The 23,934-nt window shown below is 42.7% G+C and overlaps 1 protein-coding gene across 3 annotated transcripts in view; it reads right to left on the reverse strand.

The window, feature by feature from the left end:
• The window catches only part of scaf1 (SR-related CTD-associated factor 1), a 111,052-nt gene that overhangs the window by 53,338 nt on the left and 33,780 nt on the right, over nucleotides 1–23,934 (reverse strand). For all 3 annotated transcript variants that reach the window (XM_034189597.1, XM_034189596.1, XM_034189595.1), the window contains exon 3: nucleotides 10,359–10,441. In XM_034189597.1, coding sequence (XP_034045488.1) covers nucleotides 10,359–10,441 — 83 coding nt within the window. The remainder of the gene's footprint in view (nucleotides 1–10,358; nucleotides 10,442–23,934) is intronic.

Below are 23,934 nucleotides of genomic sequence, written 5' to 3' on the forward strand. Positions count from 1 at the left end.
AATCCCTCTCTCCCTGTCTCTCTCTCTCTCTCCCCCTATCCCTCTCCCTCCCCTCCCTCCCTCCCTCTCTCCCTGTCTCTCTCTCTCTCTCCCCCTATCCCTCTCCCCTCCCTCCCTCCCTGTCTCTCTCTCTCTCTCTCCCTATCCCTCCCTCCCTCCCTCCCTCCCTGTCTCTCTCTCTCTCTCTCTCTCCCTCTCCCTCCCTCCCTCCCTCTCTCTCTCTCTCTCTCTCCCCCTATCCCTCTCCCTCCCTCCCTCCCTGTCTCTCTCTCTCTGCTCCCCCAAACTCTGTCATAATTGTGTTATAAACCAGTCACCATTTGTTTTATTATACATCTGTATAGTTAATAAATAAAATAATCTTCACGGATGATTCGCTCGCACGCGCATGTGGAATTAAAATTAAACTGTCCGCTGCCCCTGCTGCTTGCTCTTCCCCCCAAAACTGTCATAATTGTGAAATAAAAGACAAAAGGGACATAAGTCCTGCTCACAGGCTGCTACCAGAGACAGGACATGTTCACATCCAACTTAGTCAAACTCCAGACATCTCAACGTCACTACATATCCAGTCCCCGATTGGTCATCGCGACAAGATGAAAAAGTTCTGATTTTTCAACTTGGGGAGGATGCCAACGCGACATGACACGATATCGTGCCACAAATGCACCAATCACTCAAAATCGCTTCATTCACATCGCTTCATTCGCATCGCTTCGTTCGCGTTGCATTGCGTGGCTTGGCGCCACAACGTGTCCTTCCATAGGGATTACATGGCAACCTGCCTCTCGCGTCGCGCCCGGTGTGAACGCGGCTTAATATTTAATGTGAGTGAAACAGGTGTCTAACTAAGCTAATGGGCTACAACTGTAGTTAAGTGAGAGAAATAGAGACAGCATGTGATGCATTTCTGGGTTCATAAAATGCCAAGTTGAGATAAGTATTGCTTTGTAAAAAGTGCAATGTGCATAATTTGTTCTTTTGCATTAGAGTTGTTTAAATATTGGTTAAGATAAAAAGAGTAGTAGCTACCCTGTCCATTGCATTAAAGTGGTTAAAAAAAAAAGATAAGCTATAGTTAAGAGATACAAATTGATTGATAGAGCTGGTTAAAAATATCAATGTGTTTAATGAGTATAAGTAAGTGAATTTATGTTGATTTATGTCCATGATGAATAGTCATGATAAAATGCACTGTTTTGTAAATGCATACAGGGTCATTTACATTGATTGAACAATATATTCTGCATCTGGTTATATTTATGATATTTAGTGTGAAGAGAACAAGGATAGGACTGAACAAAGAGTAATAGTTACATTTTCTGCACTCTATGTGCAGACTGTTTTTTTTTTTTTGTATTGCTGGAACTGATTCAGATTCCAAACCCTGGAGATTCGGTGATGAGCCAGGAAGGACGATGAATACAGACAGAACGGTGCACGGAGTAGCCAGCCGTGGGATCCACTCCGGAAAAACCCAGACCTCATCTCACTTCAGTCTAATACAGATAAGAACCAGAAAAATAAAAACCTACCCGGGTAGTAGCATTGATCACACAGACGTGTGAAACATAACTGAACTGAATCCTAAAGAAGGGACACTTTTTTCCTTTTTTCATACAACCCCAACTCCAATGAAGGTGGGACGTTGTATAAAATGTAAATAAAAACAGAATACAATGACTTGCAAATCCTCTTCAACCTATATTCAATTGAATACACCACAAAGACACGATATTTAATGCTCAACTGATAAACTTTATTGTTTTTGTGCAAATTTTTGCTCATTTTGGAATGGATGCCTGCAACACATTTCAAAGAAGTTGGGATGGGGCAACAAAAGACTGGGAAAGTTGACGAATGCTCATGGAACACCTAATTGGAAACAGGTGAGTGTCATGATTGGATATAAAAGGAGCATCCCCAAAAGTTTTAGCTGTTCACAAACAAAGATGGGATTAGGATCACTACTCTGTGAACAACTGTGTGAAAAAATAGTCCAACAGAACAATGTTTCTCAACATTCAATTGCAATGAATTTAGGGATTCCATCATCTACAGTCCATAATATAATCAGAAGATTCAGAGAATCTGGAGAACTTTCTACGCCGAAACGAACACTGAATGCCCATGACCTTTGATCCCTCAGGTGGCACTGTATTAAAAGCCGACATCATTGTGTAAAGGATCTTACAGCGTGGGCTCAGGAACACTTCAGAAAACCATTTTCAGTTAACACAGTTCGTCGCTACATCTACAACCCCTGGCAAAAATTATGGAATCACCAGCCTCGGAGGATGTTCATTCAGTTGTTTAATTTTGTAGAAAAAAAGCAGATCGCAGACATGACACAAAACTAAAGTCATTTCAAATGGCAACTTTCTGGCTTTAAGAAAGACTATAAGAAATCGGGAAAAAAAATTGTGGCAGTCAGCAACGGTTACTTTTTTAGACCAAGCAGAGGGGATAAAAATATATAATCACTCAATTCTGAGGAAAAAATTATGGAATCATGAAAAACAAAAGAACGCTCCAACACATCAGTGTTTTGTTGCACCACCTCTGGCTTTTATAACAGCTTGCAGTCTCTGAGGCATGGACTTAATGAGTGACAAACAGTACTCTTCATCAATCTGGCTCCAACTTTCTCTGATTGCTGTTGCCAGATCAGCTTTGCAGGTTGGAGCCTTGTCATGGACCATTTTCTTCAACTTCCAAAGATTTTCAATTGGATTAAGATCCGGACTATTTGCAGGCCATGACATTGACCCTATGTGTCTTTTTGCAAGGACTGTTTTCACAGTTTTTGCTCTATGGCAAGATGCATTATCATCTTGAAAAATGATTTTATCATCGCCAAACATCCTTCCAATTGATGGGATAAGAAAAGTGTCCAAAATATCAACGTAAACTTGTGCATTTATTGATGATGTAATGACAGCCATCTCCCCAGTGCCTTTACCTGACATGCAGCCCCATATCATTAATGACTGTGGAAATTTACATGTTCTCTTCAGGCAGTCATCTTTATAAATCTCATTGGAACAGCACCAAACAAAAGTTCCAGCATCATCACCTTGCCCAAAGCAGATTCGAGATTCATCACTGAGTATGACTTTCATCCAATCATCCACAGTCCACGATTGCTTTTCCTTAGCCCATTGTAACCTTGTTTTTTTTCTGTTTAGGTGTTAATGATGGCTTTCGTTTAGCTTTTCTGTATGTAAATCCCATTTCCTTTAGGCGGTTTCTTACAGTTCGGTCACAGACGTTGACTCCAGTTTCTTCCCATTCGTTCCTCATTTGTTTTGTTGTACATTTTCAATTTTTGAGACATATTGCTTTAAGTTTTCTGTCTTGACACTTTGATGTCTTCCTTGGTCTACCAGTATGTTTGCCTTTAACAACCTTCCCATGTTGTTTGTATTTGGTCCAGAGTTTAGACACAGCTGACTGTGAACAACCAACATCTTTTGCAACATTGCGTGATGATTTACCCTCTTTTACGAGTTTGATAATCCTCTCCTTTGTTTCAATTGACATCTCTCATGTTGGAGCCATGATTCATGTCAGTCCACTTGGTGCAACAGCTCTCCAAGGTGTGATCACTCCTTTTTAGATGCAGACTAACGAGCAGATCTGATTTGATGCAGGTGTTAGTTTTGGTGATGAAAATTTACAGGGTGATTCCATAATTTATTCCTCAGAATTGAGTGAGTCCATATTTTTTTCCCTCTGCTTGATCTAAAAAAGTAACCGTTACCGACTGCCACAATTTTTTTTCCTGATTTCTTATAGTGTTTCTTAAAGCCAGATAGTTGCCATTTGAAATGACTTTAGTTTTGTGTCATGTCTGTGATCTGCTTTTTTTCTACAAAATTAAACAACTGAATGAACATCCTCAGAGGCCGGTGATTCCATAATTATTGCCAGGGGTTGTAGAAGTGCACATTAAAACTCTACCATGCAAAGTGAAAGCCAAACATGAACAACATCCAGAAACGCCGCCATCTTCTCTGGGCCCGAGCTCATTTGAAATGGACAGACGCAAAGTGGAAAAGTGTGCTGTGGTCTGATGAGTCCACATTTCAGATTGTTTTTGGAAATCATGGACATCGTGTCCTCTGGACAAAAGAGGAAAAAGACCATCCAGATTGTTACCAGTGCAAGTTCAAAAGCCAGTATCTGTGATTAGTGCCCATGGCACGGGCAACTTACACATCTGTGATGGCACCATCAATGCTGAAAGGTACATCCAGGTTTTGGAGCAACACATGCTGCCATCCAAGCAACGTCTTTTTCAGGGACGTCCCTGCTTATTTCAGCAAGACAATGCCAAGCCACATTCTACACGTGTTACAATAGCGTGGCTTCATAGTAAAAGAGTGTGGGTACTAGACTGGCCTGGCTGCAGTCCAGACCTGTCACCCATTGAAAACGTGCGGCGCATTATGAAGCGCAAAATACGACAATGGAGACCTCAGACTGTTGAACAACTGAAGTCGTACATCAAGCAAGAATGGGGAAGAATTCCACCTACAAAGCTTCAACAATTAGTGTCCTCAGTTCCCAAACACTTACTGAGTTTTGTTAGAAGGAAAGGTGATGTAACACAGTGGTAAACATACCACTGTCCATGGGCGCAATTTGGTGGGGGATAGGGGAGACATGTCCCCCCCCCTTTTCAACCAGGGGGACAGAATATGGTATGTCCCCCCCCACCTTCTGACATGTATGTGTGTACTTTAAACATACTATGCCAGTCTTATTTGCAAAACCATGTCAGAACAGTATCTTTGTTTCTGAAAGTTTGTATTTTTAGCAGCATTGAGTTGTTTCCAACACGTGCTTCTTGTTTGTCACATTCAGAATTTTCTGGGATTGCATTTGCCCAGATTTTAAACCAAAAATAGTGCCTCTAGGGACTAGTGTCTACACATAAATATCAATGAACCATATGCTAATTTACTAAATTCTGAAAGTTAGAAAAGGAAATCAGAAAAGCTATCTGGGACCTCAGAAAGCCCATCTGCAATTATTGCTTGATCTCCAAAATCAGTCTATGCAAGTGAAATTATGTTCAGTATGAGTGTTGTCATTAGTGCCACTTCGAAAATTAAATTCATAAGTAATTTATCCTAAACTTATGATCTGTTGTTTTTTCAAACTTATGCATAAACAAATCTTGAGAAAAAAATACAGTATGCGATAGTTAATAATTATTAAGAGCCTGTTCTTTCATATTTATGAATACATTTTACTGCAGTTGTTTTTTTTAATGAAAACTCAACCTATCATTCTTTTTGAGTTCTACACATGTGGTGATACCTTATTTACACCAGGATGTTAATAAAATCAATGCTGGCTATTCTCAGAATAAAGTACTTATATCCACGGTTTCAGACTGCATAAGTCAAATGGTGTCCACTTTATGGTCTCAAAACATTAAAATGACTGTTCTGGATGCTCAGAATGCATCTGAGCGTATCTAGAAACCATTGGCTTCTGTGGGCCTCGCACTTTGTCCCCCCCAATTTCTAGTTCTAAATTGTGCCCTTGCCACTGTCCCAACTTTTTTGAAACGTGTTGCAGGCATCCATTTCAAAATGAGCAAATATTTCCACAAAAACAATAAAATTTATCAGTTTGAACATTAAATATCGTGTCTTTGCGGTGTGTTCAATTGAATATAGGTTGAAGAGGATTTGCAAATCATTGTATTCTGTTTTTATTTACATTTTACACAACGTCCCAACTTCATTGGAATTGGGGTTGTATTTTTTATTTTTTTTTATGAAAAAGCTCATTTTTTGTATCTTATTTTTATAACACTGGAAAATTTCTTTGGTTCTGTGACAATAAATTGTCAACGTTCAACTCCATGCTTTTCAATGACTAAATTAGGGAATCCATCTCTCCAAACCTAGAGAGAATGTAGAGGCTCTTTCTGGAATCAGTTGAAGAGCCCTGCTATAAAGCTTTTAATGCAAAAGCTGATGATAAATTATGCTGACCCATAAAAATTAAAAAAATCTCTACCTCAAGTTCCACACAATAACCAATTGTCAATATTAGGCCAAATGTTTACCATCAACATAATGCCACAGCGCTCTCTAGTGTGGGTGTAATAAGCACTATGACAACACACCCCAATCTCCCCTACTGCATGCAGTGTTGCAGACAATTGCAGATACGAGCAAATAAGATGACTTAATGATATGATGGCCGCTGTGCTCGTATGTCCCTCCACACAATTCAATTTTGCGGTTTATTTTGGATGTTTTTCTGTTTTTCTGTCTTTGGTGACCAACAACAGAAACCACTTTTCTTTTAGCCTTGGCCCACTCCTGAAGGATGAGGGACTTTCACTGTTCTGTAAGTCATGTTCTGTAAGCCCTGGCGGAGGCCAACGTGCACTGGAAACAGGTTTGACTTACTACCGGCAATGCGAACCAAGCTCCTGCTGCGGTCTTCTCCAGATCCACAAAACACATGTGGACTGGTTGGGCAAACTCCCATGAACCCTTGAGCACCCGATGGAGCATGTAGAGCTGGTCCAGTGTGCCGCGACCAGGACAAAAACCACACTGCTCCTCTTGAATCCGAGGTTTGACCATCGGTCGAATTCTCCTCTCCAGTACTCTGGAATAGACCTTACCGGGGAGGCTGAGGAGTGTGATCCCCCTATAGTTGGAACACACCCTCCGGTCCCCCTTCTTAAACAGAGGGACCACCACCCCGGTCTGCCAATCCAGAGGCACTGTCCCTGATCGCCACGTGATGTTGCAGAGGCGTGTCAGCCAAGACAGCCCCACAACATCCAGAGACTTAAGGTACTCAGGACGGATTTCATCCACCCCAGGAGCCTTGCCACCGAGGAGCTTTCTAACCACCTCCGTGACTTCTGCCTGGGTAATGGATGAGTCCGCCTCTGAGTCCCCAGTCTCTGCTTCCTCTTCGGAAGACGTGACGATGGGATTGAGGAGATCCTCGAAGTACTCCTTCCACTGCCCAACAACATCCCCAGTCAGGGTCAACAGCTCCCCACCCGCACCATAAACAGTGCTGGAGGAGAGCTGCGTCCGCCTCCTGAGGCGTCGGACGGTTTGCCAGAATCTCTTCGAGGCCGACCGATAGTCCTCCTCCATAGCCTCCCCGAACTCCTCCCAGACCTGAGTCTTTGCCTCTGCGACTGCACAGGCTGCGGCACGCTTGGCCTGCCGGTACCTGTCAGCTGCCTCTGGGGTCCCACCTACCAACAAAGATAAGTAGGACTCCTTCTTCAGCTTGACAGCATCCCTTACTTCCGGTGTCCACCACCGGGTTCGGGGATTGCCGCCGCGACAGGCACCAGAGACCTTGCGACCACAGCTACGAGCAGCCGCATCGACAATGGAGGTGGAGAACATGGTCCACTCGGACTCATTGTCTCCAACCTCCCCGGGGATCTAGGAGAAGCTCTCCTGGAGGTGGGAGTTGAAGACCTCGCTGACAGAGGGTTCTGCCAGGCGTTCCCAGCAGACCCTCACGATACGTTTGGGCCTGCCAGGTCTGACCGGCTTCCTACCCTCCCAGCGGATCCAACTCACCACCAGGTGGTGATCAGTCGACAGCTCTGCCCCTCTCTTCACTCGAGTGTCCGAGACACGTGGCCGAAGGTCAGATGATACGACTACAAAGTCGATCATCGACCTCCGGCTCAGGGTGTCCTGGTGCCACGTGCACTTATGGACACCCTTGTGCTCGAACATGGTGTTCATGATGGACAAACTGTGACTGGCACAGAAGTCCAACAACTGAACACCACTCGGGTTCAGATCGGGGAGGCCGTGCTTCCCAATCACCCCCCTCCAGGTCTCACTGTCGCCGCCCACGTGGGCGTTGAAATCCCCCAGGAGAACAATGGAGTCCCCAGTCGGAGCGCTATCTAGTACCCCTCCCAGGGACTCCAGGAAGGTTGGGTACTCTGCACTGCTGCTCGGCCCGTAGGCCAAGACAACGGTGAGAGACCTGTCCCCGACCCTTGCTTTAAAACGGCATGTCGTTTTCGAAAATCAGGAGCTTTACGTGGATATGTGTCTGTCAGCCTGTGATGGTGAAATGGACTGAAATGAACAGGTCAGATTTACTGCATGTGTGAATGAAAGTCAGCACGAGCACTGCAGGTTTCAGCATTAATGGATGCATTTAGACTTATGAGTAAATTACAGGAAACGTGTGCCAACAATCACAAAATGTACCTACAACTTATGTTCCACATGTGCGGGACGTACGAGTCACACGCTGGCACTGATTGAAAATTTTCAGCATGGCCAAAATATTTCAAGGAGCTCAGCATATTAGGACGTACATCAGCGAGCTTCAATGTGCTCTTAACTAAAAAAAAAAACAAACAAACAAAAAAAAACCCTTAACCTATTAGCCTTATGCCAGCATTTTTTTTAAATATGCTTAAATCGTCATGGTGTGACAAGGCCTTTAGGGTTCTTGTGTGATCCACATCAACCCTTTCAACTACGGTCACCCATGTCCACTTTACTTCTGCAGATGAAACATCTGCCAGAAACATCCAAATGCAAAAACAGGATTCTCAGAAGGCAACATTTCAGGATTTATCATACATAAATGTCTAACTTCTGAAAACTATGTTGATTTATACACTCAGTATTTTCAACAAATTCCTAAACCAGTGCAGCCTGGGAGGGAGGCACTAAACCCATTGCACTGTTGAGGTGTCCTGGAAGTCCAGGTTGCTTACTTCCGACCAGCCAACCTGGAACTTTGGATTACTGGTCTGATGTCTTCCTCTTGACAATACCCCGTAGAGAATATATGAGGTACTGTCTATGGGGCCACTCAAGTCCAGTAAGTTCATGGTCGGCAAACCAGTTACTAGTAGTTTTGGTACTGTAGGCAAGTCCTGCTAGATTCTGGGTCCTTAATTTCCAGATGAAATGCAAAGTCTACTTTCATCTGAAAAGAGGACTTTGGGCTGCTGAGCAATGGTCCAGTTATTTTTCTACTTATCCTGGATAAGATGCTTCTGACATAGTCTCTGGTTCACTAGGACTGCGACATATGTAGTCCATTTCCTGGACATGTCTGCGTACGGTGACTCTTCATGCACTGATTCCTGCCTCAGTCCACTCCTTGCGAAGCTCCGACAAGTTCTTGAATCAGCTTTGCTTGACAATCTTCTGAAGGTTATGGTCATCCCTGTTGCTTGAGCACCTTTTCCAACCACGTTTCCTTTTAAGTCAACTTTCCATGAACATGCTTTGATCCAGCAGTCTGAACAGTCAGCCCTTTCAACAATGATGTTCTGTGGTTGACCTTCCTTGTGAATGATGTCAAAGAGCATCTTCTGGACAATTGTCAAGTTGGTAATCTTCCTGATGATTGTAGTTATATGAACTTATCCAGACAGAGATTCAAGGTATTTACAGATTACTGCAGAAAGTGACTTATTCAAACTTCAAATGACATATTCTAATTATTTTGAGACACTTTTTCTTTTTTTTGAAAGGTAGACCGCAATGATTGACATGACTAAAATGTTAAAAATTGCTCCAAACATTTTAATTTAGATGCAATGAGACTACAATGTTTCCATTTTTTGAAATAAGACAAAAAATGTATTCAAACTTTTTGAGATGCACGTTTACCTGTAAAATTGTGTAAATATTATTATAAATATTTCATGCATTTTCAAGAAAGAGAATGGACATTTTAAAGATTAAAAATAATTAAATGCTCTGAATTCTTTAATTATTCTTACTTTTAGAAATGCACAAAAGCATAAATGGACCATGAACTGTAAATTTATAAATTTTATCAATTATTTTCATGAAAAGCACCGCTGAATTACCCTACTCTGCATAAATGTTCAGAGTTTGAGCAAGAGCTCCGATTTACTTCTGGATACAACACTGTAAAAGAGGAGCTTGGTTTTTAACTTCCAACCAATGTGGAGGTCTGGTGCTTTTCGTTATGTACCACAACAAAGACTGTTTTGTGTGTTTGCTCTGCACACTAAAGCAGCAGATTCTCATCTCCAGGCTGGGCTTCATCACAGCCCAAAAACATGAGTCCTCATGGCGCTCGTGTGACATGCAACTGCAGTCCAACCATCACTTGAGGTATGTCAGATACCAACCACACAGGATGAAATGCTGAAATCAATTCAAGTGCACTCTGTGTCAGCTTGAGATTTAATGGATCCAAATCGTGACAGTGTGAAGAATAAAGAGATTCTTTTTAAGAGGAAAAAAGTAGCTGCTGACCAAACTGTGTACACAGAAGCTCAAGTCAGCCTCGACTCGTACTCGGTGGTTAGTGTCACACGGTGTCTCTCTCACCTGACTGGTTGCCTGGATAAACTCTTGTGCTTTTGCTCTACTGGCGATGTTGGCCTCCTCCATTTTGAAGAGAAGAGCCGTTACTGTGAGGAGGAGAGTTAAAGATCTTTATTTCAGTTGGAGGACATGTATGTCAGGAATGGAGAAGCAGGTGAGTGCAGTGTGATGATCACTCACTCACTCACTCACTCACTCACTCACTCACTCACTCACTCACGGTTCACAGCTAAAACTTTTTAAAAGTGAAAAACTGCTTCATATCTAATATTTAATACATTTTCTTCATATTTAAGATAAATATATATTTTTTTCAAAATCATTCCATGAGGACATGTGTGTATAAAAATTGCACATAATTTGCACATTACTGTGCAAACCGATGAAAAATACTCACACCCATCACAACATTACATATATTCATTATTTGATAATTTGACAATTGTTAAAGTGTCAAATTAAAATAACAGACAAGTTGGAGGAAGTGACTGGACATTTCCTAGTGTCATTAAAAATCTGGTACAGTACGGCACCATAAGGTGGGGTCACACTACGAAAGACTGAGTGAACTGATAAGTGATGGACGTTCATTTCTCTGGTGGCTAATAAATCTGTCGGTCTCCAGTGGATTTGGGGCTCACATAGATGGACAGGTGATGTCACATTTTCACTGGCAACCCAGAGAGCTATACTCAGCAGAATGATTTTCCTGATTTCAAGCGATGCAGTGCATCTGGAAAATATTCACAGCACTTCACATTTTGTTATGTTACATAAGCCTTATTCCAGCCTTATTTTTCCCTCAAAATTCTACACACAATACCCCATAATGATATTGTGAAAAAAGGTTTTTGTTTTTTTGTTTGTTTTGTTGTTTGTTTTAGATTTTTGCAAAATTATAACAAAAAAAAAAAAACTAAATAATATTTCCTAACAGAACTATTGGATAAACAGAGAAAGCTCCTTCAGGAGGCAGGAAGTCAATGATGCTATATATATATATATATATATATATATATATATATATATATATATATATATATATATATATACACACACACACACACACACACTCAACAAACATATAAACGCAACACTTTTGGTTTTGCTCCCATTTTGTATGAGATGAACTCAAAGATCTAAAACTTTTTCCACATACACAATATCACCATTTCCCTCAAATATTGTTCACAAACCAGTCTAAATCGGTGATAGTGAGCACTTCTCCTTTGCTGAGATAATCTATCCCACCTCACAGGTGTGCCATACCAAGATGCTGATTAGACACCATGATTAGTGCACAGGTGTGCCTTAGACTGCCCACAATAAAAGGCCACTCTGAAAGGTGCAGTTTTATCACACAGCACAATGCCACAAATGTCGCAAGATTTGAGGGAGCGTGCAATTGGCATGCTGACAGCAGGAATGTCAACCAGAGCTGTTGCTCGTATATTGAATGTTCATTTCTCTACCATAAGCCGTCTCCAATGGTGTTTCAGAGAATTTGGCAGTACATCCAACCAGCCTCACAACCGCAGACCACGTGTAACCACACCAGCCCAGGACCTCCACATCCAGCATGTTCACCTCCAAGATCGTCTGAGACCAGCCACTCGGACAGCTGCTGAAACAATCGGTTTGCATAACCAAAGAATTTCTGCACAAACTGTCAGAAACCGTCTCAGGGAAGCTCATCTGCATGCTCGTCGTCCTCATCGGGGTCTCGACCTGACTCCAGTTCGTCGTCGTAACCGACTTGAGTGGGCAAATGCTCACATTCGCTGGCGTTTGGCATGTTGGAGAGGTGTTCTCTTCACGGATGAATCCCGGTTCACACTGTCCAGGGCAGATGGCAGACAGCGTGTGTGGCGTTGTGTGGGTGAGCGGTTTTCAGATGTCAGTGTTGTGGATCGAGTGGCCCATGGTGGCGGTGGGGTTATGGTATGGGCAGGCGTCTGTTATGGACGAAGAACACAGGTGCATTTTATTGATGGCATTTTGAATGCACAGAGATACCGTGACGAGATCCTGAGGCCCATTGTTGTGCCCTACATCCAAGAACATCACCTCATGTTGCAGCAGGATAATGCACGGCCCCATGTTGCAAGGATCTGTACACAATTCTTGGAAGCGGAAAATGTCCCAGTTCTTGCATGGCCGGCATACTCACCGGACACGTCACCCATTGAGCATGTTTGGGATGCTCTGGACCGGCGTATACGACAGCGTGTACCAGTTCCTGCCAATATCCAGCAACTTCGCACAGCCATTGAAGAGGAGTGGACCAACATTCCACAGGCCACAACTGACAACCTGATCAACTCTATGCGAAGGAGATGTGTTGCACTGCATGAGGCAAATGGTGGTCACACCAGATACTGACTGGTATCCCCCCCAATAAAACAAAACTGCACCTTTCAGAGTGGACTTTTATTGTGGACAGTCTAAGGCACACCTGTGCACTAATCATGGTGTCTAATCAGCATCTTGATATGGCACACCTGTGAGGTGGGATGGATTATCTCAGCAAAGGAGAAGTGCTTACTATCACAGATTTAGACTGGTTTGTGAACAATATTTGAGGGAAATGGTGATATTGTGTATGTGGAAAAAGTTTTAGATCTTTGAGTTCATTTCATACAAAATGGGAGCAAAACCAAAAGTGTTGCATTTATATTTTTGTTGAGTGTATATATAGTGAGGAAAATAAGTATTTGAACACCCTGCGATTTTCCAAGTTCTCCCACTTAGAAATCACGGCGGGGTCTGAAATTTTCATCTTAGGTGCATGTCCACTGTGAGAGACATAATCTAAAAAAAAAAAAACGGAAATCACAATGTATGATTTTTTTTAATCATTTATTTGTATGTTACTGCTGCAAATAAGTATTTGAACACCTGTGAAAATCAATGTTAATATTTGGTACAGTAGTCTTTGTTTGCAATTACAGAAGTCAAACGTTTCCTGTAGTTTTTCACCAGGTTTGCACACTGCAGCAGGGATTTTGGTCCACTCCTCCATACAGATCTTCTCCAAATCTTTCAGGTTTGGAGTTTCAGCTCCCTCCAAAGATTTTCTATTGAGTTCTGGTCTGGAGACTAGCCAGGCCACTCCAGGACCTTGAAACACTTCTTACGGAGCCCCTCCTTAGTTGCCCTGGCTGTGTGTTTGGGGTCATTGTCATGCTGGACGACTCAGCCATGACCCATCTTCAGTGCTCTTACTGAGGGAAGGAGGTTGTTTGCCAAAATCTCGCAATACATGACTCTATCCATCCTCCCTTCAATATGGTGCAGTCGTCCTGTCCCCTTTGCAGAAGAGCACCCCCAGAGTATGATGTTTCCACCCCCATGCTTCACAGTTGGGATGATTTTCTTGTTGTTGTTCTCATCCTCTAAACATGGTAAGTGGAGCTGATTCCAAAAAGCTCTATTTTGGTCTCATCTGACCACATGACCTTCTCCCATGCCTCCTCTGGATCATCCAGATGGTCACTGGTGAACTTCAAACGGGCCTGGACATGTGCTGGCTTGAGCAGGGGGACCTTGCTGCCCTGCAGGATTCTAAACCATAACAGCATCATGTGTTACTAATGTAATCTTTGTGACTGTGGTCCCACCTCTCTTCAGGTCATTGACCAGGTCCTCCTGTGTAGTTCTGAGCTTTCTCAGAATCATCCTTACCCCACAAAGTGAGATCTTGCATGGAATCCCAGACCGAGGGAGACTGACAGTCATCGTGTGTTTCTTCCACTTTCTAATAAATAATCATAACAGTTGTTGTCTTCTACCAAGCTGCTTGCCTGTTGTCCTGTAGTCCATCCCAGCCTTGTGCAGGTCTACAAATTTGTCCCTGGTGTCCTTAGACAGCTCTTTGGTCTTGGCTATGGTGGACAGGTTGGAGTGTGATTGATTGAGTGTGTGAACAGGTGTCTTTTATACAGGTAACAAGTTCAAACAGGTGCAATTAATACAGGTAAAGAGTGCAGAATAAGAGGGCTTCTTAAAGAAAAATTAACTGGTCTGTGAGAGACAGAATTCTTGCTGGTGGGTAGGGAGTCAAATACTTATTTGCAGCAGTAACATACAAATAAATTATTTAAAAAAATCATACAGTGTGATTTCCAGATTTTTTCTTTTTTTTTAAGATTATGTCTCTCACAGTGGACATGCACCTAAGATGAAAATTTCAGACCCCTCCATGATTTCTAAGTGGGAGAACTATTTGCTTGAGCCATCACGGTGTGACAGGGGCTATATGGACACTGCAGCGGTGCTCAGAAGGGACAACTGAGAAACGACTCCTGTGACAACAGTGAAGGAGTTCTAGGCTTCACAATCTGCTTCCATTGGAAATGCAGGTTTGTGACTGCCACATTCTTTCTGGCTGACCTCAGACGACAATCAATGAAAGCCTTTTAACTGAACACTGCTGAAGCCAAACTGATCAAAGACACCAAGAAAGGATGTGAAATCAGACGTGAAAAAGGACAGGCCCTCACTGAGAACAGCGACAATTATTACCCATGGCCAAAATATGGCCATCGGGTATTGTGAAGACTTTGCATCCGTCCATCCGTCCGCCTGTCTGTGCTCAGCACAAGTCCAGTCCTGTTACTGCCAGTCTTCAAATTCACAGGGAGCATTCTTGGGACACAGACCTTGGACAAGTTCAAAGATGGCTAATCTTGATCAATTTTAAGAGATCAAAAGGTCACATTCTGTTCCCTATTTTTATTTTATGCTCATATGGTCAAGGGTATTTTAGCATTGCATTATATTTTTAGAAGATTTCATGAAGTGTAACTTTTTTAAAGTGACAGAGGTGTGTTTCAGTGCACTGGAACACCTTCCAGTGTCTAACATTTAGGACACCAATTCAAAGTCCACACATATTGATCAGAAAACTGCATTATTACAAACAGAAAAAAAAAAATAAAAATTAAACTGACACAACTGACAACCAATCACTGTGTCACAAGCTTCCAATCCAACACAGGAAAGGTCAGTGAAGCAAACTCATCCAAGGTTCATCTCCCACACCCCAGCCCGATGAAAAAATGTGGAAAGGCTTGATATCTTTCATGTCTAATACCACCAGGTGGCGCTGAGCTTGGGTTGTTCAGTGCACAGATTGGCACCTTGTCTGGTGAATGTTACTATTAAAGTAAAGAGCTTTGAGCATCTGCATTGGAAAGAAAAGTGCTTTTAATAACAGTCTTCTTCTGCTTCCAGCTGCTCCTGTTAGGGGGCACCGTAAATCATCCATCTCTGTATCTTCCTGTCACACCAACCATCTGCATGTCCTCCCTCACCATGTCAATAAACCTCCTCTTTGGCCTCCCACGTCTCCAGCCCGGTGGCTCTATCCTCAGCATCTTTCTCCCTACAGCGAGGCAAATAAGTATCTGATCCACTGTCGATTTTGCAGGTTTTCTCACCTACAAAGAATGAAGAGGTCTGTAATTTTTACTGTACGTACAAAAAATGACAAACCTCTACATTCTTTGTAGGTGGGAAAACTTGCAAAATTGACTGCAGATCAAATACTTATTTGCCTCACTCTATATACCCTAGCAGCGGTGGGAAACCCCAGCTTCAGTGAGTAAAAGCCTGACTGCATCCACCCACTAAACCAGCTGAGTCTAATCAGCTCAGTTCTTCAGGCAGGTCAATGAGATCATCAGTCAAATCACCTGTTTTAGGTGCACAGGTAGAAGCAGTATATGGTGGGACTTTTAACTCAGTGAAGCTGCAGCTGGCCACCGCTGTACCCCGGTGTTGCCAAGTGAACGGTCCCCCCTAAAAATCGGTCCGCCCTGCCTTCACTGTGTGTGCATTATTAGCTGCAGTTCACAGATTATCACTGCATTATTTCATAATAAAAGACAGATGACTGATCAGAGCACCGCGGCTACACAAGCTGATAGTTGTGTTTGGTCGGTTTGTTTATGACCTGGAGATCAAACATGTCGAGCGGTTGTGCAGGTGAGAGAACGGAGCTACTCTGGTTAGCTGTGGAAGCTAACACTTAGCGACACAACCTCTCACATTTGCTTTGTTTTCGATTCTCCACTGGGAACTGAAAAAAACTGCACTTTTTGCAACTGTAGCTGAAAACAAAACAGTATATCATTTTACCGTTAGAATGGATGCTGTTTATGGGAAGAGACTAATCCCCGGGCAGAGTGTGGGAGTGTCAGCACAAACCATTTGGAGGATGGGGGTTTCAGCGGAAGCCACTTTAAATAGGCAGGTCCGCTAGGTGACGGCGAGTATGCTGTTAAGTTTACCGAGCCGGGCTGAATGGTTTGTGCTGAAACTCCCGTACTCCTGGGGATTTTCTGCCGTGTTTGTGCCATCTGTCCCCAGATATGGTCAAATCCCGCGATATCATGGAGGGGTTCAAACAAGACTATGCTGCCCTATTTAAAATAATTCAAGGACCTTTATTGGCTGTGTCCTACTTCAGGGCTTGGACTCGTCTAAGGTCCGTATCCCACAAAACTCTTCAGGTTTCAGCCCTTCCGACAGAGCACAGGCTGGAACAATCCATTCTGAAATGAGACCGTCTAGCTCACAGAGCTTTTTGCTGTTGCGTTGTTACGTTTCCTCTCCCCTCCCCTGTGTTGCTTAGCAACCTTGACAGCTGCACACACCAAGCTAGCTAGGGTTCATACACCATTTTCAAGGTCACACTGACAATTTTCAAGCACTTTCAAGGTCCATTTTCAAGGTTTTCCAGCACCTTTCAGCTGTGATAAATTACATATTGATAAGAGGTGGGATTTTTTTTTTTTTAAAACTTCATTTTTCTCTTTTCACGCTTTAAATGAACTCTCACACAACAAAAAAAATACATGTAGAAATGATGGGGGTTTCTTTGCCTTCCAGTTAAAGAGTATCAGTCTGCGGACAAGTAATGAAGCAAATGCCAAAGCATTCGCCTGTACGTTTGTGATCTTACAATTTGGGGGGGAAGCTACACCAAAAATGGCTGTGTGGAAATCAGAAGCTCTGGTCTTTTTTACACATATGAGAAAATACATCAAAAATACTGTCCCAGTAACTGCTCAGAGAGGGGCAGGCCCAAAACACGAAGACTGAAGCTGGGTTGTTACTGCACCTCAGGCAGAGTTTGTGCTTTGAGTCATGGAGAAGATGGAGCACCTTAAATTGAATCAATCCGTGGTGTACACATAATGAAGAGGTGTGTACACGAAACAGGCTGTCCCTCCGCACCTCCTCTGAAAGCACCACCCCCTAATCACTCTCCCCTGGAGTTTTGGTTTTCTCCCAGGAAATCTGATTTAAACCCCTTATCAAAGTGTATATCGCCAAAACCCGTTTCTTCTCAAAGGGGTCGAGCTCCAAGATGCTCTCTAATTGGCTTTTAGGTGGCAGGTAAGGAAACGAGGGGAACACTGAGTGAAACTACATATTTAAAGGTATCTAAAAAAAAATGAGTGTTGCATAAGTTGGGGTCTTTCCTGAGTGTCTTAAATGAGGACAATGTGTCATTTGTAAACAAGTCACTGAAAAAAGTCAATGCATTTCTATGCCAATGTTGAAATGCATTATCCAACACAGATGGGGGAAGAAGGGATTGTTTGCTACGAGAAAAAAACTGGCCTGTTTTAATCCAAAATCTCTCCTGAACTGGAGCCAAATGTTTAGTGACTCTTTAACAACTGGATTTATTATTTCTATCTTATGACTATATGGCAGCGGGGAGGTGAATATAGGTAGTGGGATACTTGGTAATTCCATTTCCACCCATCCTATCCCCTGTTTATTTTTATATATCCAATGTAAAAGTTTTACAATGTTTGCTGCCCAGTAATAGAAAAAAAAAGAAAAGCTTGGCAGTCCGAGACCCCCTGACTCTTGCGGAGCGAAGTCACAAAAAATGGAACAACTGTGTAAAAATGTAGGATATTAATTTTTTTTTAATCTCCAAACAAGTAACTGATTCTTGATTCTAAATTAACACAATATCAAATACATAGAAATCAATATGAAAAGTAAATATTTTTATGACTTTTTGAAAATGCCATGGCTGAAGTTGGTGCTTCAGAACTTTATGTCACGTCCGTCACACCCCATAAACATCACAGTAACTCAGTAAGTACAACATGCAACTGTTTTTCTAAGCATTTGCAGGCAGAGGGGGCTAGATGCTTTCAGATGAATAAGAATAGAACAGCTTTTCAGGGTGCAACCCATCACACCACACCCTGAATTTTTAAATTTGTCCCCGAAGACCAAAGCATTTAAGAAAAGCTTTTGCAGTTTGATTCTTCATGAGATGAATAACAAATGAACTCTTTAGGTCTGTTGTTACAACCAAGTACTTACCATCTATATTGTTTTTTTATGCACTGATGATCACTGCTCTTACCCAGGAGGACCAAATCATCAGTGTGACGGGCGTGACACAAGGAGTGACGGACGTGACATAAGTGACATGCCTTAGAGACAATACTATTCAGTACAATTTCATAGCACTTTGAAGTATATAACCTGAATATCACTGTTTATTGGCCTTTAGCTACAGAATATGCACTCAGATCTGTTTTAACCCCCCAACAATACTTGGTCAGACAGGTGATGTCTAGCATTTCCCATGAATGCTTGTTAAATGAATTGGATAGGAGCATGGACAGAGGGCACTTAAAACACATCAGTGCCAACAGCCAACTAGGGCGGGCTGACTACAGCACTAGTTGCTTACTGGTATTCCTCCGAGTAGCAGTGCGTTGAGGTATGTAGTATTTCAAATTTTTACCAACAAATCTTAAAAAATTTTTGTCAAAGTCCAGAAAAGTCACAAATAGCAGGTTCAAATCAAAACTGAAAAATAAGTGCCAAGAACAACATGATGTAAACAATTTTCACGTGTCCAATTTCAGACTTAGGAGTGCTGCAATATTTGGGTGTTCACAGTTCCTCGAAAGCTGCCCTGACATTGTCCAACTCTGAGATGTTGAGTGGTCCCTGGGGGTTCCCTCCTTTTTCACCAGCTGTTGCTTCGTTTTTTCTGTATCTTCTCCTTTGGTGTTCTTCCATGTTGACTTTACATGTTCCCACCTGAACCAAACTACCTTTTCTCTGAACCTATCTGCTTCCTTCCATGCCTCTTCCAAAGGTGATGCAACACATCACAGACATTCCATCTTTGACATGCTGCAAACAGTTCTTAAAGCAAGCTCCTTTGGTTTTGGTAGTACAAGACCACCCTTCTTTTTATTCAGCTATTCCAGGCGATGATTTTTCTATCAACATTGGTGTGTTTTGGGCAGGCACACTGGATTTGATCACTCATCTTTGGGATCCTCACATTTGCTGGGCGATATTTTTTTGAAAATTGTCAGCTCGTAAGGGAAGGCTGGGTTTTCCTGTCTGAAAATCTTGTACGCCTCTTCAACGGTCTTGCTCATGATGTATTTAGCTTTGTGCCACTTGTAGCTAACTGACACAGTCTTGCCTGGCACGGCTCTGCTGATGTCCTCATGGAAAAAGAAGGTCTGAATCTTTTCAATCCAGCTGCTTGCTGCCTTGGCCTTATTTGATGTTGGAGCCTTTACCATCTGTTTTTTCAAGTCACGATACAGCTTCCTTCTGGATATATTACAGGACATGGCCATCGTACTGAGGTTTTTGCACTTGTTTCTGATCTTCAGAGCATATGTTTTAGAAAGATTCCTCCCTACTTCTTTATCAAAAGTGATTACCTCAAACATACTGGTTAGGCAGCGTTTACGGGGGTTGACAGCTACATGTATTCCATGCATGGCATATACTTTTTTAGAGGCTGGTGAAGCAGATTGAATTACAGACTGTATGGCTTTGGCTCTTTGCTCCCTTGATTGAGGCATCATTTGAGGCATCAAATTCTGTAAGATCTTTTTCTTGTGGTAGTAAGTATTCTGTCTGCTTGACCCTGGAGTGGCTTCATTATCTTGGCTACTGCCAGGGTACTCTGGCAATATTATTCTCAGCCTCCATCGTCTATGCGGTGTTACTTTCTCAGTTTTCTCTTCCTGCTCCCGGAGCTTCTTGTCTTGCTTTCTCTTTCGGTCTCTTTCTTTCATCCAGCTGTTTTGTAGGCAGATGTATTCTTGCAACTATTAAGCCACATTCACACCGGGCATGACGTGAGTGACAGCGGCGAGAGCTTGCCATGTAATACCTATGGAAGGACGCGTTGTGGCACCAAGCCATGCGATGGACGCGAATGAAGCGATTTTGAATGATTGGCGCATTTGTGGTGCGATGTTGCGTCACGTTGCCCTCCTCCCCAAGTTGAAAAATCTGAACTTTTTCATCTTGTCGCGCTGCGATGACCAATCAGGGACTGGATATGTAGTGACGTGGAGATGAACATGTCCTGTCTCTGGTAGCCAGTCTGTGAGCAGCACTTATGTAACTTTTGTCCTTTATTTCACAATTATGACAGAGTTTTTGGGGGAAGAGCAAGCAGCAGCCCCGCAGCAGCGACAGCGGACAGTTTTTTTTTTTCTCTTTTTCACCTGTGCACGCGCGAGCGAGTCGTCCCTGAAGATTATTTTATTTATTAACTACACAGATGTATAATAAAACAAATGGTGACTGGTTTATAAATGCAATTATGACAGAGAGCGAGCAACAGCAGCGGCAGTGGGCAGGTTTTTTTTTTTAATTGTTTACATGTGCACGCGTGAACGGGACAGGAGGTCCTCAAACTGGGTTCCATAGAGGCAGAAGGACCACTGAAAGCGGTCGTCATCCAGACACAGCTCCTGCAGCAAATAATGATACTCCCCGAATTGGGAACGTCTCATGAGGATGTTGTGAACCCAGGGACGGCGCCGCTGGCGACGTTTGTCAGCTTTCCACAACAATTAAGAGCACAGCAACTCGCTCCGTGTGATCAAGGTCCTCCGTGTTGACTTGACTGACAACTAGAGCCGGCGAGCGGAATGGAAGCTCCTCCTATTTGATGACGCACTGGGGCAAACTTTCGCAGCAAAAGCAGAGCGACACACCGGGCAATGGTGGTGCATCCTCTTTGGTGGTATAATAATAATTTATTCAGAAGGTCCGGGCCCACTCTGCAGCCAGTCTCCATTGAGGGGGTCGATGTGGAGGTGGTCCAGACTTACAAATATCTGGGGACACTTATGGACAATAGGTTGGATTGGTCAGCCAATACTGACACCCTCTACAGGAAGGGACAGAGTAGACTGTACTTCCTGAGGAGGTTAGGGTCCTTCAGGATCTGCCATAAACTCTTGCAAATGTTCTACCAGTCTGTGTAGCCAGTGTCCTCTTCTCTGTGGTGGTCTGCTGGGGGAGCAGCATGAAGAGGAGGGACGCCGGGCGACTGGACAGGCTGGTGAGGAAAGCTGGTTTAGTGCTGGGAACACAGCTGGAGACACTAACATCAGTGGCAGAGAGAAGGACCCTCAGTGAACTGCTGGCCATCATGGACAATGTTGAGCATCCTCTGCACAGCGCCATCATCAGGAAGAGGAGCTCATTCAGTGGCAGACTGCTGTCCCAGTCCTGCCACACGGACAGATTCAGGAAGTCTTTTGTCCTTCAGGCCATCAGACTGTTCAACTCTTCCCATCTCAGTAAGAAATAATCCTGTGACATCTGTTTGACCTTTTATTGCTTTCTTTTGCACTACCAACACTGTTTACACTGCTTACTTCTTTGCACAACCTACACTGTTCACATTGTGTACTGTTTACATCTGTGCTACCTCCTCACTACTGCACTACTACATTTACTCCTCCGTCATATTCTCTGAGACTGGATGCTGCACTTGCACACAAATTTTATTTTTATTTTTAGTTGGTAGCTTTTATTGATTAGTCTATTTTTCTTTTATTTACTTAACCCTATTTTTGTGTGTCTTGTCTAATGTGTAAGCTGCTGGATGCCTTGAATTTCCCTCTGGGATCAATAAAGTATCTATCTATCTATCTATGGATTTTATTTAAACACTTTTGTGAGAGAAGAAGAGCGAGGAGCAGCAGCTGCAATCAACTTTTTTTTTCTGTGCTCCTTTTTGAGCGTGTAATTTTGCTGCATTGTGTACACGGTATAAAAACAGTCCTGCGTAATTTATACTTCAGGAACAATGGAACACAGCAGGAATCATAAATTGGCATCGGGTAATGTTGTCTTGTGAGGGTGTGGCTTCCAGTCATGCTGAGTACCGTCCTGAGTCCTGACTTGCGCTGAAACCACTTAATTTCTGCAAAAAATCGTTCGTGTGTGGTGTTGTCCTTACCGTGTGGCTGAACACCACACACTGTACAACCAAACCTGTTAGAGCTATGATATTTTTATCTTCACGTATGTGGTCTCTCAGGTTTGGAAACCTAAAGATAATTTTAAAATCCTGTCGTTTGAACCAGGCTTTACACACATTCAAAATGGTGGCCAGCACGCAGCCAATTATAATGCAGCCTATAGGAAGTCAGCCCTGTCGATGTTCTCTTTGACCCCTGCCGTACACAACATGACAAGAGTGTGGATCAGTAAGTGGATTAGCCCTGTCCCTCGATATCCAAGAAGTGAATGACGTCAATATAGCATCCAAATTTTTAGAGCCCACCTGATATGAGCTTTCACCAGTGGTGGGCACAGTTCCAATAATCCGATAACAGATAATTATCGAAGATAATGTTTTCATTATCGGATTATCTTTTTAGATAACTTTAAAAACCATTATCGGACTAATTATCTTCCGATAAATTTTTGTCCGATAACTTTTAGACCAATAACGTAGTAAACAAAGCTGAACAGCGGCAAACATTTTTAAAATTTAAAATCAGTTGAGCACCTACCTGTTTAAAGTTTCCTAACAGATGTATAGTTCCACCCTCTGCAAACAGAAGAGAGCTGCTTCCATAAGAAACCACTCTATCCTCTGCAGGCAAAGGAGAACTGGTCACACACACACACACACACACAAAAAATAATTTCCTTTAACACCATACTGATACGCTGGCAATATCACCCAAGTCATCCAGAGGCATACATTTTTAACTTATGGTTCAAATTTTAACCAAACTAATTTTGGACAAGTTATTTAGAATTACTCATGTCTGAAGTTTTCTAAAGTGAAAATATCAGATATATGTTTTAGTTTTAAAGTAATGTGCTACTTTTTAAGGTTTTAGTGAGCACATGCTCTGCCCAGCAGTGCATTATGAGTAGAATAGAGAAATCCCAGTAGGTTCACGACATGAGAAATGCATTTCAGACACTCTGTTCAGGCTCCACGGACAACAGCATTAAAGTCTAGTGCCTAAAACTCCTGTGAATATATTCTCTGGGTTTATAGACGTTATTGTATTTGCGTTTGTTAAATTCCATGCATCTTAAATGTAGCAGACACGGATTATCTGGAATTTTGTTTTGGCAAGTTTTCAATGCCTCTACTGCCATCTACTGGCCAGTAGTGTTCATGGCAGTATTCGTCCTGAAGCTGAGCAGATCACTGTACTCTCAGTTCAAACTGTACCACAAACGTTCCGAGCGCACGATTTATGTTCTCACACACGTATGTTCAAAAACCACA

Source organism: Thalassophryne amazonica, chromosome 16, assembly GCF_902500255.1.
Source record: "Thalassophryne amazonica chromosome 16, fThaAma1.1, whole genome shotgun sequence".
NCBI lineage: Eukaryota > Metazoa > Chordata > Actinopteri > Batrachoidiformes > Batrachoididae > Thalassophryne > Thalassophryne amazonica.